This window comes from Mustela nigripes, chromosome 2, assembly GCF_022355385.1.
Source record: "Mustela nigripes isolate SB6536 chromosome 2, MUSNIG.SB6536, whole genome shotgun sequence".
NCBI classification, from domain to species: Eukaryota; Metazoa; Chordata; class Mammalia; order Carnivora; family Mustelidae; genus Mustela; species Mustela nigripes.
This window is the reverse complement of record NC_081558.1, coordinates 21334566-21350609: the sequence shown is the minus strand read 5'-3', so window position 1 is coordinate 21350609 and position 16044 is coordinate 21334566. Positions and strand designations below refer to the sequence as shown.

Sequence of the window (16044 nt, the reverse complement as noted above, 5' to 3'; positions counted from 1 at the left end):
GGGCCCAGCATGTGTGATGGGCTTTGTAAGAGGTACCAAGGGCCACCTTGCTGGTAGATGAGGGAAAGTCAGTGAGGGCTGCTGGACGCTGAGCCTTGGAGATGGCAGGAAGAGATGGAACTCCAGGGGTAGGGGGCAGTGTGAGCAAAGGCAGAGACCCAGGGACAATGCTGACCAAGTCAAACATCTCTGGGTGATCCAAGGAGCATACACATAAGCCCTCCTCACTTGGCTGCTGGCCTTTACTGGAGGTTCCTCAGCAGCTCCCAGAAAGGCCCCAGGGAAGGGACTGTAAGAAACACACCAGTAGGCCTAACCTCAGGATAATCCTCCAAGGCTCAACAGACAGCCGTCAAGAGGGGCAGTACCCAGTGCCCAGGCCCCTTCAACCCGCGCCAGCTTCACGTAAGAGAGAAATGAGAGGCTCAGAGCAGAGCAGACAGCCCTGAGGAGCCTCAGGGCCTTGCCGTATCCAGCCCAGAAATTTCTGAGACCGGAGGTCCTAGTGGTCCCAAGACCGAGTATCTCCTGCCCTTCCCCAGCTGCAGCACTGGACCACACACAGCCCCACCCTCACATCCAGAATCACTTCCTCCGGTAGCCAAGTCTCAGAGATGGAGAGTCTCACCCTTGACGCTCTGCCCTGCAGGAGGGGCCTTCCAGAGATGGAGGAGCCCACAGACCTGGGTGAGGCACCCCCCCTTCGACCCTTAAAGGGCACCGCCCACCCAGACACCTTAAAGGGCTGCCTATGTGAAGGATGGGGAGGAGTATGTGAGGACAGCAAGGGCCCACCTGGGTCAGCTTCAACTTGTTCTCCCAGGAGTTGATGCGCTGCTCGAAGGGCTTCTTGTAGGGCGAGAAAGACATGCTCTGCGTCATGACAATGTGGTCATCAAGCAGCTGCGAGGCCTCGTCCGGGCTCTTGAGGATATAGGTGTCTGTCTCCTTGTACGGCAGCACATTGAACAGGATGGTTGACCACTCCTTCTCCATCTTGTCCAGTGCCTAGTGTTGGGGGTGGGGGGCAAGTCAAGGCGGGGTCCCGGGAAGGTGCTGGCCCATGTGCTGTATGACCAGCACTGGACAGGGAAGAGCAGGCTCTGCACAGCCATGACTACGGCTGTCCGGCAAATACTTCCCAGTGGTCTGGCCACCAAATCCCCCGTGGGACCTTGTCTGAATTCAAGGTTGGCTGGTACTCATCACACGTGCTGCCCATGAACAGCATACACACCTACGCTGGGAGGCAACTGAGGTGCTGGTTAGAAGCTCTGGTTCCAGTTCGAGCCCTTACTGGCTATGTCACACGGGACAGTTGCTGAACCTCTCTGAGCCTTAATTTATTCATCTGTTAAATGAGGGTAATACTATCAGCTCCTCCCTGGGCCGACTGAGTAATGACAGGGATGGTGAACATTGCACCAAGCACTTTACATCCATGACTAACCCACTGAACAGAATGCACCTCAACCCCCGAGCCTGGGGAATGACCCCGGGGATGGGGCCCAGTAGTGTCCTCCTCCCAGGCCGTGGGGCTGGGTGGGTCCCCTGGAGGCCACACACCTGCTCAATGGCGTACTCCTTGCCAGCCACCTCAGCCACCTTGCTGATACTCTCGATGTGGTCCTGCAGGTTCATCTCGAGGCAGCGAGCGAAGGTCAGGTTGGCCTTGGGCCTGACGTTAATGTTGATCTCATTGGACAGCACCTCCCAGTGGCGGTTCCGCATGCCAGGGTTGCGCAGCCCCTGGATCAGCGGGATGTAGGGCTTGAACTCCTCGATGCGGGCCCTGATGTCTAAGGCCACGTCCTGGCAGGCTGCCGGGGCGGGACAGGCAGGTGTGAGAGGCGGCCAGCTCAGGCAAGGAAAGAGGAGACAGGCTGGCTTGGCTGCCTACCTGGTATGTCCTTGAACTGCTTCACACACTTGTGCATGGTCTTGAAGGACTCGATGACGTTCTTCTCCAGCTGCTCGGCATCGATGGCCGACAGGGGGTCATTCATCCAACTCTCTGACCAGCGCAGCCAGTCAGAGGCCGTGGTCCAAAGGTCCAGGTAGGGCTGGAACTCCTTCACCATCCGGGAGAGTTTGTCGTACTGTGGGGACAGAGCAATCAGGGCTGTCCGGGAGTGCTTCCCGGGCTCTCTGCACACTCACTGCTCCTTCTTGGGCCGGGTCCTCTCCCATTCCTTGCTCCTGGATGCCGTTCCTGCTCCTGTCCCCATGAGCCCTGGCCTGGCCTTCCTTCCCCCACCGCACATGGGCTCCGGGTAGCTCTGCGAGGCCTCCTGCCTGATTCCAGCCAGTCTCCTCGCCTGGAGGGCTGGGACTAGGGAGTTGTTCTGCAGCCTGCTCAGTCCCACCCTTCAAATTCAGGGCCCTGCCAGCCAGGAGCTAGGTTCAGATATGGCCACGAATGCCACGGGATCTTCCTCAAGCTGTGGGGCTTAGGGGGCGGCGTCCCCCGAGGAGGCCTACATTAGTGACGGGCAAGCCGAAGATGCGCTCCCGGTTATTGTAGAGCATGGCCAGCTGCTGGCAGTCCTTCAGCTGCTTCTTGACCCGCCGCACCTCATTGGCAATCTCGTGTGCTCGTGCAATCTCCACGTGCGTGGAGAAGCCAGCCACCACCAGCTGTGGGCCAAGGAGCACGGGGTCAGACGCCTCCAGGGCCCCAACACCTCCCCATTCTGAGGGCATTTTCTTCTCCTGGAGTAAGTGGGTTCCTGGCCAATCACAGGCATGCTGATTGTCCCTTTGACATAGCAAGGTCAGAGGGCGACCCAGCATCCTTAACACTGTGCCCATTTTTTCACCTATCGGGGCTCCGAGGACACCATGGAAGAGCTGGGACCCTTTATAACCCTGAATTTTCTGGAGCTTGCTGCCCAGGCACCCCCAGCCATTTGTTCATCCACCCACCAGTTCACCCACCAAACATCCCCACAGCCCTTGCTGCATGCCTGAAGCCAGGCCTGGCCCCAGAGCGCATGGTGGGGAGTGAGGTGTAGCGGAGCCCTGAACCAGCCCCACCTGCAGCCCTTCCAGCTTCTCCTGGAAGTTGTTCTGATCCATAATCTGGATTTTGTGGAACTTCTCCTCATCTTCTGTGTGCTGCTGCTGTACCATCTCTATCTGCCCAAGGATCTTAGAAGGCCAGTTGCTGGCAGCCCACCTGGAGAGGATGGGGTGGGCATTGGGTGGGGGGGGGGGGGGCCGCAGATGAAATCATGGGGTGGCCTGGCCAGGCAGGGGCACCCAGGGTGAGGGGGAGATTGGGGGAATCCAGGCGGCAGCTGGAACCAGTCACAGCCAAGCAACCAGGAAGTGGAAGTGAGCTGGAGGCAGCCCCTGCCACCATCAGGGTCAGGATGTGGGCCTGCCTGGCTGGGGAGGCCGTCCCTCCCTGCGGTCTGGGAGCTGTGGTGGGCATCCAGGGAGATGCTGGCCCATGGTGCCCAGTGCAATGACGGGGCAAGACAGGGAACAATGTCGGAAATGAGAGAGGTAATGCTAGACTCCCCCCACTTACATTCCGGGGTCTGGAGGTGCCTCACCTCCCATTAGGCAAAGCAGTGGCCTGTGGTCTGCACTTCCATGGTGACCAACAAGGCCACCAGGCCAGCATCCTTCATATCAGACTGACTCCCTTTGCTGGCTAATGGGGGGACTCTGTAGAATTTGGGGATTCTGCCTGCATCTGGCCTAGGAATGCTGACCCTAGGGGAGGTCCAGCCTGAGTACCAGGATGCCCTGTAAAGCCAGTGCCTTGGGGCTCTTGGCAGGGATCCCAGGAGACAGCGCCAACCTCTTCCAGGCCTCAACATTCTGAAGGCCCCCCAGGCCTGTGAGGCAGAGTGGGCAAGGGGTTCTGGAGGCCTCGGCAAGGCAGTCCCAACCTAAGGCTGTTTCTCAGAAGGCTCTTGAGCTGGGTGGGGACAAGTGCTGCTCCCCACTGATCACCAGGATAGCTTTGTCTGCTCTCCATGCTCCCAAGAATCCCAAAGGGCCCCTCCCACAAAGGGGATTCCAGGCCTGTGTGAACATGTGTGTGTCAGGCTGACAATGTTTTAGAGAATGGAGACAGGGTTAGGGGGCAGCAGGGGCCCTAGATCAAGAGGCTCCTGTGATTTCCTTCTGCACCACCAACCACCTGGCCCTGGCCCATGTGGAGCCACGGTCTCAGACATCTTGGGTGACATTTCTGGTGTGAACACACAGCCATGTGTCATGTGTCACAGCACCTCTTTGACCCCCACTCTGGGAGGGGGACCAAGTTCCCACTCACTTGTCGTTGAAATCCTCTGTGCTGAGGTTGTAAAAGAATTCGTCCATGACCTGGTAGTCATCCATGACCTTCACGATCCGCTCCTGCACGGACAGGTGGTAATGACAGCTGCATGTGTGGGACCCCCAAAGGGGCTGAGCACTAAGGAAAGGTGGCTCTCTTCCACAGAGGGAGGACTGGGGTGAGGGAAGAGGCGCAGGATCCACGGCCAGCACTGGGCTCAGGGCTCCAAAGGCCAAGGCTGCCACACCTCCCACTGCCAGGCCCCGTCCTATACCTCCCACGCTCCTGGCCTCCCAGATAGCATGGCTCTGAACTTCCACCATGCACCCAGTCTTGTAACCTCCCAAGCCCCTTATCCTCTGTGTCTCCCTCTCCTCTAGCTTCCTGGCTCCTCATCTCCCAGCCGCTGTCTGTCCCTAGGCCCAGCCCCTGGTCCCCCTTATACCCATCTCACCTCTAGCCCCCCCAGCTTATCAGGGATGCCCTTCATCCACTCGCGAAGTTCAGCCAGCTCCTCGATGCTGTTGGGCTTCTCATAGATCTTGCGGCTGATACTGCGAAACTCCTCACAGATCTGGCGAGGGGCGGAGGGCACTAGCGAGGCCGTGTACCCGCCCTGTCCTTTCCTGGGGCCTGCTCCTCCTTCTTGGATCCCAGTGTCTCCTGACAGGTAACCGCCCCCACCCTACCACATCCTGCAGCTGACTTGCTGGGGAGCTGAGGCCTCCCTAGCTTCCTGCGCCCAGCCAACACATGCATGGGACTTCTAAGCCTACCGGCACACGCCCCGCTCCATGAACTGGCCCATCTTTGGGAGAGATTCCCAGGTCTTTCCAAGTCTAGGGAAAGAGATAGTAGCCCCTATTTCCTTAGACCTTCCATATGGGACAGCTCCCCTTAAACAGGCTGGGGGTCAAGGCAGATTCTTCCATTGGCCTGGGCATCTGCAGACAGCCCTCACCCTCCCTAGGGACACCTTCCTTATTCATGGGAGCTCACCGAGGATTCGAGAGTGAATGCATGTCAGTGGCTGGGCACTTACACTGTCCACCTCCTTGTGCAGGTTCTTGGCCAGGATGTCCAGCATGGAAGTGGCCAGGGCCTTGCGCTTCTTGGACAGGCTCTGCTTGACGTTCTCGACATTGATGTAGAAGGGCCCAATGATGATACTGCTGGGCAGCGAGTTGTCCAGGATCTCTTTTTCCTGAAGGTGGGTGAGCACCACCTCCCGTACTTCCGAGGCTGTCGGGCAATGCGTCTGGTAGTCTCTGTGGACGGTGGACACACAGGAGGGGCAGAGGGTGTAAGTGGGTGGCCAGGGGTCACACCGACACCCAGACGCCCTCAGATGTACACACGCACTTGAGGAAGGTGGCAATGTCGTTGTTGTTCAGCTCCAAATACTTTTGGTACTCCCTAGCGTAAGCCTGCAGTGGGATCATGGCCTTGCGCACAGCATTGGCTATGATGGCCCGCAGCTCCTCCACCAGTGGCTCGTGGAGCCCCACGGACTCCAGTAGGGGGTCGCCGCTGATAAAGATGTCCTCCATCACCAGCTGCAGAACCAAAGGCAGGGGGAAGAGCTGGATGAGCCACAGGGCTCAGGCAGAGGGGTTAGAGATGGGATCCGAAGCCAGAGCAGGCAGAAGTGTGGCCAATCACAGGCAGCGCGGTGGGGGCTGTGCGCAGCAGTGTGACCAATCGCAGACAGCGTGGGGAGGGTCGGAGCAGCAGGGTGACCAATCACAGACGGCGTGGTGGGAATCAAGGCAGCAGTGTGACCAATCACAGACAGCGCAGTGGGGGTCAGGGGCAGCTGTGTGGCTAGTCATAGACAGTGTGGGGAGGGTATGGAAGAGGGTTTGCTGTGGTGTCTGCCAGCACCCTGTGGACTAAGATAGGGCTGAAGTCCCCGGAGCCCCACCCAAGGGCGGTGTCTTCCTCTACCCGGGCCTGACTCGGTGCAGAGCCCAGGAAAGGAGCAGACAAGGCCACTGGGTCACTGATGGCTCTGGCTACCCAGTAAGGAAGACAAGAGGGGACTAGTTCCAGGAGCTCTTGGGCCGGGAGGAGTGAGATGTAACCGGGTGTGTGATGAGTGGAGACTTCTGGCAAGAGGTCCTGAGTGTGACAGTCAGTCTTTGTCCACATCTTAGCTGGAGAGAGAGGCAGGGAGCTGGGTGGGATCAAGAGAGTGGAATCGGGGCCAGAACAGCTGTGGCAGGGGTGGAGAATGAGCCCGGTTCGAGTCGCAGGTCTGACACTTGGTCGTTCTGTGCCCTCTTGGGGCATGACAAAATGGGGATGCTAAGGGTTCCCAGCACAGCTTGTGGTGAGGATTAAGGGAGTCCTTCAAACATTGAAGGTCTGAGCACTCTGCTGGCCAGGCAGGAGGCCTGAAATCAAGTAGAACTGCCCTAATCCCATTGGCCTGTGGCTGGGTAGCCCCAAGCAGCCAAGCCAGCAGATGCCTTGGGCCTTGAGCTGTGGCCTACCTTCTCCAGCTGGGGCACCGCATGCGTGGACAGGATGCCCTTGTCAAAGAGGTTGAGCAGAGATGTCTCAAAATTCTCCAGTGGTGTGCTGTAGTGCACCCCTGAGCTATCCAGCACCAGGTCCACAATGAAGAGGGGATTTTTCCGGGGCCTGTCGGGTGATAGGCTGACTGTGGGTAGGCGCCCAAGGAGGCCTGTGTGCAGCATATCTAGCCCTCTGCCCTCCCTGCCAGCCCAATGGTTCTCAAGCTTCTCCATGCATGAAAATTGTCTCCTCCCTCCTTCTAGAAATCTCTAAGTTACCGGAAAAACACAGAGCAGCCAAAGATTAATCCATCTCTGCCACTTGCCCAGAGGTCCACAGGTACCGGGAAGAGGGAGGACCACCACCAGGCGGTCCTGAGGTCATCAGGGCAGGCCAGCCAGACCCTGGGTCCTTGCGGCACCCACGCTCTCCCCGGGAGGGCACCATCTTTGACTTCAGATGCCCACTACACGCCAGCAACCCTCAAGCTTCCCAGCCAGTCCTCTCTGCTGCACTCTGGATTGCCATCCATCACCCACCTGCCTTTATGGGCATCTCAAACACAGCTCCCCTCAGGGCTCGGTGCTAGCGGTGGACCACAGGAGTCAGCCTGTCTCCTCCCCTCCCCTCCTCCCACTTCCCCTCCTCTTGCTGCCAGGCCCATAGCACTGCCACTCAGGCACTACCCCAAATCTGCACCCCTCCCGAGTCCCAATCACATCATCCTTTTTCTAGACAATGGCAGAAAACTTGGTCTGACTTGCCTTCTGCCTCACTTGTTCCCACAAATCCAGAGCTTTGTTTAATGAGGGTGTAACTCCCCTCTAATGGCTGCTGAACACACTTAGAATAAATCTAGCCCCCGACTGTGACCCCAAGAGGTTCTTTGATCTGGCCTGTCCCTGCGACCTCTCCCATATTGTCCTGACCAGCCCTCCCCCACTCCAGCCATAGCTGCTGGCCCTTCCACCCTTGACAGCCCTAAGGTCTTCCTCCCCTCTGAGCCTCTGCCTGTGCTGGGCCTTCAGCCCAGTGCCTCCCCCTCACATCTCCTTGGCTGCTTTCCTCTCAATCTCAGGTCTTGACTTAGAGGACCCTGACCCCCTGGCAGAGTCCCCTGTCCCACCCTGGTCTGTCACAGCCCATGCAAACATTGGCAGTGACCATCTATTGATTCACTGGCTTGCTGCCTGTCCCCCATGAGAGCAGGAGTCCTGCCTCTCTGCTTCCGCTAGAGCTCCACCTGGTCCATGGCAAGTGCTCAAAGAATATTTCTTTTGACTGAGTAACTCAGGGACTGATGGAGAAAATGAAGGCCACCTAGAGATGTGCAAGTCAGAGCTGGTGGGACAATCCCTGGCCACCAGGGCCAGGGCCGGGCTCTCCCTGCCATCCAAGACCTGGCGGTGCTGGGCACCCTGGTCCCGGCTGCCCCATTCCCCCCACCCCTGCCTGTCTGGCCACCCAGTGCCTGCGCTCGGCCAGCCCCACCTGTAGGGGCTGTTGATGAGGTCGTCACCCCAGACCATGTGGTCGGGGCAGTCCAGCACGCTGCAGCAGGCGTCGCTGATGAACTGCGAGAAGCTGGCCAGCGAGTCCTGCACCAGGAAGCGCAGCGTGTCCTGCAGCATGTACTTGAGCAGCTCCATGAGCTTGCGCAGTTTCGACATGAGGTACACCTCCCAGCTGGTTTCATAGAGGTTGTACCAGCCCTTGCTCATGTCCCGCAGGCTGCTCCGCATGGCCACCTTGAGCGTGCTGATCCAGCTGTCCTTCAGGAACATCTGCACCTGGAATGGCCATGGGCGGCATCAGGTGGGGGCCCCTGGGAACCTTCTGCCCACAGCCACCACACTCAGGGACCCTATACACCAGGGTGCTGGGGCAGCCTCAGGACCCAGATGGCCAGGGAAGGACCTCCCGCAGCCCCAACTGACTGCCGAGCCCCACAACCAACACCCTCCCGTGATCCTGGGGACCAGAGCTCCTCTAGGGGAAGGAGGGCGGAGGGGCAGCAGAAGCAGGGCTTTTCCCCCAGCTAAGGGAGAGACAGAGAGATGGAGACACAGCCAATGAGCAGAGACACACACGGAGTGAAACAGGAACGGGGAGCTTTTTTCCTGGAGTACCTGGTGATGGTCTCCCACAAGGCTATACCCTTCTTCCCTCACACCCCCATCCTTAGCAGCTATGTGGACTTCCTGTTATCCTTTCTAAGACAAGGGGTCTGCTTCAGAAGCTGCCAGGGTTGGATGGAAAGTGACCGGAAAGGGAGCCTACCCTGGGTCTCCTCTCTTCTCCTCTCTGGGATGAGCCATCCCCCTGGGCAACCCCCACCCTCCCACAAGGTCTAGGTTTAAAAACAGGAGCTTACAGCCTCACTGCTGGCCATTCAGCTCCAAGGCTCCAGCCTGTGTGTGGCCCTCCAAGCCCCGGATGCCCACGCACCTGTGAGAAGGTCTGGGACTGAATCTGCTCGAACTCCTCCAGGCGGCTGTACTTGGAGAGGTTTGAGTGGAACAGGGACATGCCCATCACCTTGTTGCATTCAGCCCGCACCTTGCTGAGGGCCATGATGACCTCTGGCCGTGTAAGCAGGGACACAAAGGTGAAGTCTTCCTTCTGCTCCCGGAAGGGGTAGTTGGGAACACTCACCAGCCCTGCAAGGGTAGGGGCGGAGGGCAGGGTCAGATTGGCCTGGGACACACCAAGGATTAGGAGGGATCTACAGGTAGAGATGGAGAGATACAACTCCTGTCTCCTTCCAAAGAGACACCCACCCTCCAAAAGAGATACCCACCCCAGACCCCTCTCTTCCCATAGCCTGCCAACGCAGCCCTGCAGCTTCGCACTCTGGGGTAAGTGGATCCCCTCCAGGCCCCTCTGCGTCCCTGACCCGTTTGAAGTAGATGAGAACCACAGGCCCTCTCCCCCTTCACTCCTGCCCACTCTGCACATAACCCAGCACCACGCAAAAGAGATGTGGGCACCAGGACCCTCAGAGTGCCCACTGTCCACACCCCTGACCTCAGCTTCCTGGGCACTTCCCACACGTGGCAGCTCAAAGTCTAGGAAATGAAATGCACCGGCATCAGGAGAGTTAAAGCAAGGAGGGCTTGGGGGAACTCGTGTCCCTACTTGGAGACGCAGTCTGCCATGGGTCAAATGGGGCTGTACCAATGTCACCTGCCCCCTGCTGCCGAATGTCCTTCAGACCGTCAGAGCCCTTCTGTCCACTTCTGAACACTTGCTGTCCTCTAACCCATGACCTGCTTCCTTCTGTGCTACTCAGACTACTGGATTTTATTTATGTATTTATTTTAAGAGAGGGGGATGGGGAGATGGGCAGAGGGAGAGGGAGAGAGAACATTTTAAGCAAATTCCATGCCCATGGAGCCGAATTTGGGGCTGGATCTCATGACTCAGATCATGACCTGAGCTGAGATCAGGAATCAGATGCTCAACTGACTGCACCACCCAGGTGTCCCAGAAGAGCCTTCGTGGACCTCCCCACCCACTCCCCCAAGCCCTAGGCAGCTGGGGAGGCAGCAGGGTAAGTGCTGGGAGTGTTGGGTTTACAGACCACCTTACAGGAAGGGCAGGAGGGCTCTGGCTAGGCAGATGGCCCTGGGGCCCGCTTTTGTCCAGCCGCCCTCACCTTGCCTGGGCACCTTCTCCTCCTCCTTCTTAGGCAGGGTCACATAGGAGAACGTGTCAGGCTTGGAGGAGACAATCTGGTCAAAGTTGATTTTGTTCATGCTGCGCTCATAGTCCAGGTTCACCTCTCTGGAGAGGCTGCTGAGGTGCTCCAGAACCCTGCCAATGGGGAAGGGGGACAGGGGAGTCACCCCCACACTGTGGGCTGGCTGGGGCCCACTCTGTCCTGCCATCGACCGACGGGCATGTGTTTGGGGCTTCCCCTCCAGATTCACGGGCTCACCTCCCACCTGGGCCCAGCCACTAACCTCCATCACCCTTGTCCCCTGCCTCTTAAGTGTCAAACCCTCCCGCCCCAACTCTGCCTGTTTTGCTTCTCAATTCTCTGTGTCAGCCCAGCAAGGCACCCATCCCTGCCCATTCCAGTCCACTCCCCACAAAACTCAAATTTAGCACATCCTTCTCTTGCTAAAAATCCGTCCTGGGCCCCTGCATCCTAGGATAAGCCAAACCTCTTCTTGGGACGAGCCCCTCCCAGTTCTCCTCTCTGGTCACCTTCTTGTCCCTACCCCCAACCCAGCTCCAGCCACAGACAGCGCCCCCTGGGTTCCTGGAGGAACTCTGAGCTCTCATCTCAGAGCCTTTGCATACGCTGTTCCCTCCAGATGAGGGCAGCCTCATTTGTGCCCCAAAGTGCCTCCCTGGCTCAATGATCCTGACCGCCCGAGGGCATTTTTTCATTCATTCACTGTTGTTCCCCCAGCCAGAATCTTCTTCTCTCCTTACTTTTTCCAACACTCAGCTCAAATGTTACCACCCCAGTGAGGCAGTCTCTTGACCGGAGATTCCCTCCATGACATCTCTATTCCCTTGTCTTGCTTTGTCTCCAGAGTATCTGTCAAAGCCCTAAATCACCTTGCTTTCTCCTTGTGTGTCTCCCTGGCCAGACTGAAAGCCCATGAGGGCAGGCCCTTCGTAGGTGTGTTCGCTGCTGCGCCCCTGTGCCTGGCACAAGAGGTAGACTTGCTTGCCTGCCTGACGCCCACTTCCTCCTCATTGCATCTTCCTGCTGTTCTAGGACTCTCTCCTTTCTCACTTGACTTAGGGGACATTGACATGCCCCAGCTTGGGGTCATCTCACCTGTCTAAGCGAATCGTGATCAGACAGATCAGACTGTTAATTGGTTCAGGAATGGGAACATGATCCAGTTAAAATCAACAACTGAAACAGCTAGAAAATCAATCCCAGCCTCCTCAGGACAAGTTCTGCGGTCTTTTTCATGCTCCTTGTGAGATCAGAGGTTGTACTTCTCCTAAAACGCCACCTCTGCCCAGCAGCCTGCCTCCATTACATCCTGCCACCTCCCTTAGATGTCTCTGGGGAGGACTCTGTCAATATATCATCTGTACAAGAATCACCCTAAACAGGCCCAGCTTCGAGGGAATCCAATCTAGGGCAGGACCCAGTGGAATCTGGACTTTGTGCTTCTGAAACTGTTGCTGCCATCCACCTGGGGATGAAGCCAGCCTCCACCAGAGACAGAGGCCTCACGCACTGAGCCAGGCATGTCCTGCATCTGATTTCTAGTCATCAGCAAAGCTGTGTGCATTTGCCTGCTATCTAAGCCAATCTGAGCTCAGCGTATTTGTTATAAAGAGCCCAAAACATTCTCAGTGATATAAAACCTGAGAAATGGAATTCTGGTCAACCAAGGGAATGGCCACATCCATGCCAACCTCCCCAGATGCTCCCGAAAGACAGAGAGAAAGAAGAAAAAAAGAAAAGGCAGGACAAACAACACTACCAAACCCAAGCCATTAGCACTCCCAGCACAAAGGAAATGCCCAAACTTCACATTATCTTTAAGTAGAAAAACAATGGTCAGTTCCCAGCGAGCTGCAGCTCCCCCTTCTGCTGCCAGCCTGCATGGAAGATGGGGTCAGTCTGCGGAAAGAGGGGTAGCCCCAAGCTTGGTCTGAAGTCCTGTCAGAAAGAGAGAAAGTCCACCCTAACTGTGAAAACACTGACTGTGAGTCTGGGAGACTCAGAGCACTTGGACAAGGACGGGACTTCTGTGCATTCATTCGCGGTAACATTCTTTGAAAGGCTTCATGACAGAGGAGAGGGAAGGTGAAAGAAAAGAAGCGCTTTGGAGATTGAAGGGTGAAAGGGAACAAAGCAAAAGTTTAAAATTGGAGTCCTGCAAGGTAAGAAAAAACAAACAACTTGGGAAGATAACCCCTCTCCCCCAACATACGGAGATGGACGGACGGACGGACACACACACACACACACACACACACACACACACCCACCCCCCTATCCACTTAGAAAGAGGAAAAAAAATGGTTTGCTCTCCTAACAGAAGAGGGCGCTCTGGAATTAGGAATCTTGTAAATCATCCCACATCCAAGGACTGAATGGGAGAAAGTAGACGACCCTTGCAGGACACTACTGAGAGAGAAAGAGAGAGAGAGAGAGAGAGAGGGAATGAATATCCACCTACCTGAACAAAATTCTCATCCAACCCTCAAATAAAAAAACAGAGACAAAGCAGAAGAAAACTAGCACAGCACTTCAAACCAAACTAAATATCTTCAAACAAGTGTTTGGGCATATGAAAAACACCTTGAATCGGAATTTCACAACCAAAAGACAGAAGTGAGCAAATAACAGGAAGAAACAAAAGCTATTTAATTGAACTCAGGGGAAAAATTGAAGAAACAAAATTATCTCTGGAATGGAGGCAAAATTAAGAGATGCATAAGGAAGAACAGAGTGAAATAAAAAATGTAATAAAGTACGTTGAAGAAAGAACTGGATATAACTAAGAAAATGAAAATGAGGGGAAAAACAAAAAAAGGGGAAGAAATGGTTAAATTAGAAATAGGTAAAGAAGAAGCAAGATATGGGGAGCCTGGGTGGCTCAGTTGGTTAAGCCACTGCTTTCGACTCAGGTCATAATCCCAGAGTCCCAGGATCAAGTCCCACATCAGGCTCCCAGCTCTGTGGGGAGTCTGCTTCTCCCTCTGACCTTCTCCCCTCTCATGTTCTCTCTCTCTTAAATAAAATTTAAAGAAAAAAACAAAGAAGAAGAAACAAGATAGAGGATAGATGAGATAGAGAAATATAAGGGAATCTGATAAAGAAAAACAGGGAAATGGAACAGAACAAATATTTAAAACTATAATCCAAGAAAAATTCTAGAAATAAAGAATATCTCAATTTATGTTTTTAAAAGGCCCATTTGGTACTTATGAAAACCGACCTAGAATGATCATACTCTAGTATGACATAAAACTGACTGCAGGGGAGGAAAGAACAATCCTCTTATACTATTCTAGGTTCTTGGCTGAGGCTCTGTAACAAAGATGGATTAGCAAGAGAACAGCTTACAAATTTATGTTTCCCTTGACATAGGAGCCTTCGTATGAGACATACTCTAGTAAAATGATTAGACTTTAAAGATTAAAAACAAATTTAAAAAAACCCAAGGCCCCCAAGCCAAAAAAAAAAAAAAAATCAACTGATTTATTTTTATTTTTTATCAAGGGAAAAATCAAGGGAAGGGGAGTTAGATTGGCACCAGGCTTCTCAAAATCAACATTCAAAGCAAGGCCACAAAAGAGCACCATTAAAAACAAAACAAACAAACAACAACAAAAAAAAAACCTCAAGAAATAACAGTGTGAAACAAGAATTTTATATTGAATCAAGTTGTCTGTCAAGTTTTTTTTTTTTAAGATTTTATTTATTTGACAGAGAGAGATCACAAGTAGGCAGAGAGGCAGGCAGAGAGAGAGAGGGGAGGAAGCTCCCTGCTGAGCAGAGAGCCTGATGCGGGGCTCGATCCCAGGACCCTAAGATCATGACCTGAGCCGAAGGCAGCGGCTTAACCCACTGAGCCACCCAGGCGCCCCTGTCTGTCAAGTTTTAAACATGCAAGAATTCTAGGAACAATATACTCTTGAGCCCTTGGTGAGGAATCTACTAGAAGAAGAGCTTCACCCAACCAAGAGATTGATGGGATTCAGGACACACTTCCCCAAAATGGCACCTTCACATACTGAATGTTTTAAACTGAAGGAATTTGAGACACGGCTTCCCTGAAGCAGGTCATAAGATCCTCAGGAGAGACGTGTCCTCCTTATACGGAGAGGAAAGGGCATCCTTAGCTCCAAGATGGAATGACACCAAGAGGAATCCCAGTGAAGAGGTCTCACTGTTTTCCTCAGTTTACTACCCTTAGCTCATATCCTTCTGTCTTGCCACAGTTCCCACAGCCTTCCATCCTTCATCAAACCCAGCATAGGTTTAATCTGTTCATTTCCTTACAAAAGCTCCTATGTCAAGGGAAACATAAATTTGTAAGCTGTTCTCTTGCTAATCCGTCTTTGTTACAGAGCCTCAGCCAAGAACCTAGAAGAGTATAAGGAAAGAGGATTGTTCTTTCCTCCCCTGCAAGATGATAGGAGAAACTTCAGGAAAAAAGTCTGATATACACAGTCAACTTAATTGTAGATTTAAGATTAAAACAAAGGGGCGCCTGGGTGGCTCAGTGGGTTGAGCCGCTGCCTTCGGCTCAGGTCATGATCTCAGGGTCCTGGGATTGAGTCCGGCATCGGGCTCTCTGCTCAGCAGGGAGCCTGCTTCCCTTTCTCTCTCTCTCTCTGCCTGCCTCTCCATCTACTTGTGATTTCTCTCTGTCAAATAAATTAAAAAAAAAAAAAAAAAGATTAAAACAAAGATGGGGCACCAGCTGGTTCAGTCGGTGGAGTGCACAATTCTTGATATCAGGATTGTGAGTTCAAGCCCCATGTTGGGCATAGAGTATCCAATCAATCAATCACTAAAATTTATTTTTAAAAAATAAAAATAAAACAAAGAGAGGAGAATGAAGAATATTACATTAAAACAGTAAGGAGAAAAAAGCAACTAAAAACGGGAGGAGGGGGCGTCTGAGTGGCTCAGGAGGTTGAGCCACTGACTCTTGGTTTCGGCTCAGGTCATGATTTGGGTTGGGGGGTGGGCTCCTCGGATCAAGCCCCCGCAAAAGGCTCTGTGCTCAGCAGGGAGGCTGCTTCTCTCCCTCTTCCTGTTCTTTGGCCCCTCCCCTTGCTCGTGCTCTCTAAAATAATTAAATAAATCTTTTTTTTTTTTTAATGGGAGGAGAAAGGGATGAGGAAAGTAGAATAAAGTCAGGATTATTACAAAGGACATCAAAGGGAGTAGAAGGATAACTCTAAAAATGGACAAAGCAGATATTAACAGGTTAAATAAGAAAGCAGGGGACATGGGGCACTATAAAAGGCTTAACTACAAAAGAAACCTCTAAAATAGGGTACAAAACTGCCCAAATGCTGAAAGAAATTTTAAAAAGTGAGGGGTACCTGGCTGGCTCAGTTGGAAGATCATGGGACTCTTAATCTCGGGGTTGAGTTCCAGCCCCACGTTGGGGGGAGAGATTATTTAAAAATAAAATCTTTTTTAAAAAAAGAAAGTAATGGAACGCCTAGGTGGCTCAGCCATTAGGCATCTGCCTCCAACTCAGGTCATGGTCCCAGGGTCCTGG

The 16044-nt window shown here is 53.9% G+C and overlaps 1 protein-coding gene across 1 annotated transcript in view; it reads right to left on the bottom strand.

The window, feature by feature from the left end:
• DNAH1 (dynein axonemal heavy chain 1) overlaps positions 1–16044 on the bottom strand; it is a 75887-nt gene that overhangs the window by 39730 nt on the left and 20113 nt on the right. The window contains exons 9-21 of the mRNA XM_059389879.1: positions 10473–10630; positions 9263–9474; positions 8306–8604; positions 6790–6940; positions 5657–5850; positions 5337–5562; positions 4749–4868; positions 4292–4374; positions 3037–3178; positions 2482–2637; positions 1901–2099; positions 1567–1820; positions 796–1008 (exon numbers count right to left, since the gene is read on the bottom strand). Coding sequence (XP_059245862.1) covers positions 796–1008; positions 1567–1820; positions 1901–2099; positions 2482–2637; positions 3037–3178; positions 4292–4374; positions 4749–4868; positions 5337–5562; positions 5657–5850; positions 6790–6940; positions 8306–8604; positions 9263–9474; positions 10473–10630 — 2407 coding nt within the window. The remainder of the gene's footprint in view (positions 1–795; positions 1009–1566; positions 1821–1900; positions 2100–2481; positions 2638–3036; positions 3179–4291; positions 4375–4748; positions 4869–5336; positions 5563–5656; positions 5851–6789; positions 6941–8305; positions 8605–9262; positions 9475–10472; positions 10631–16044) is intronic.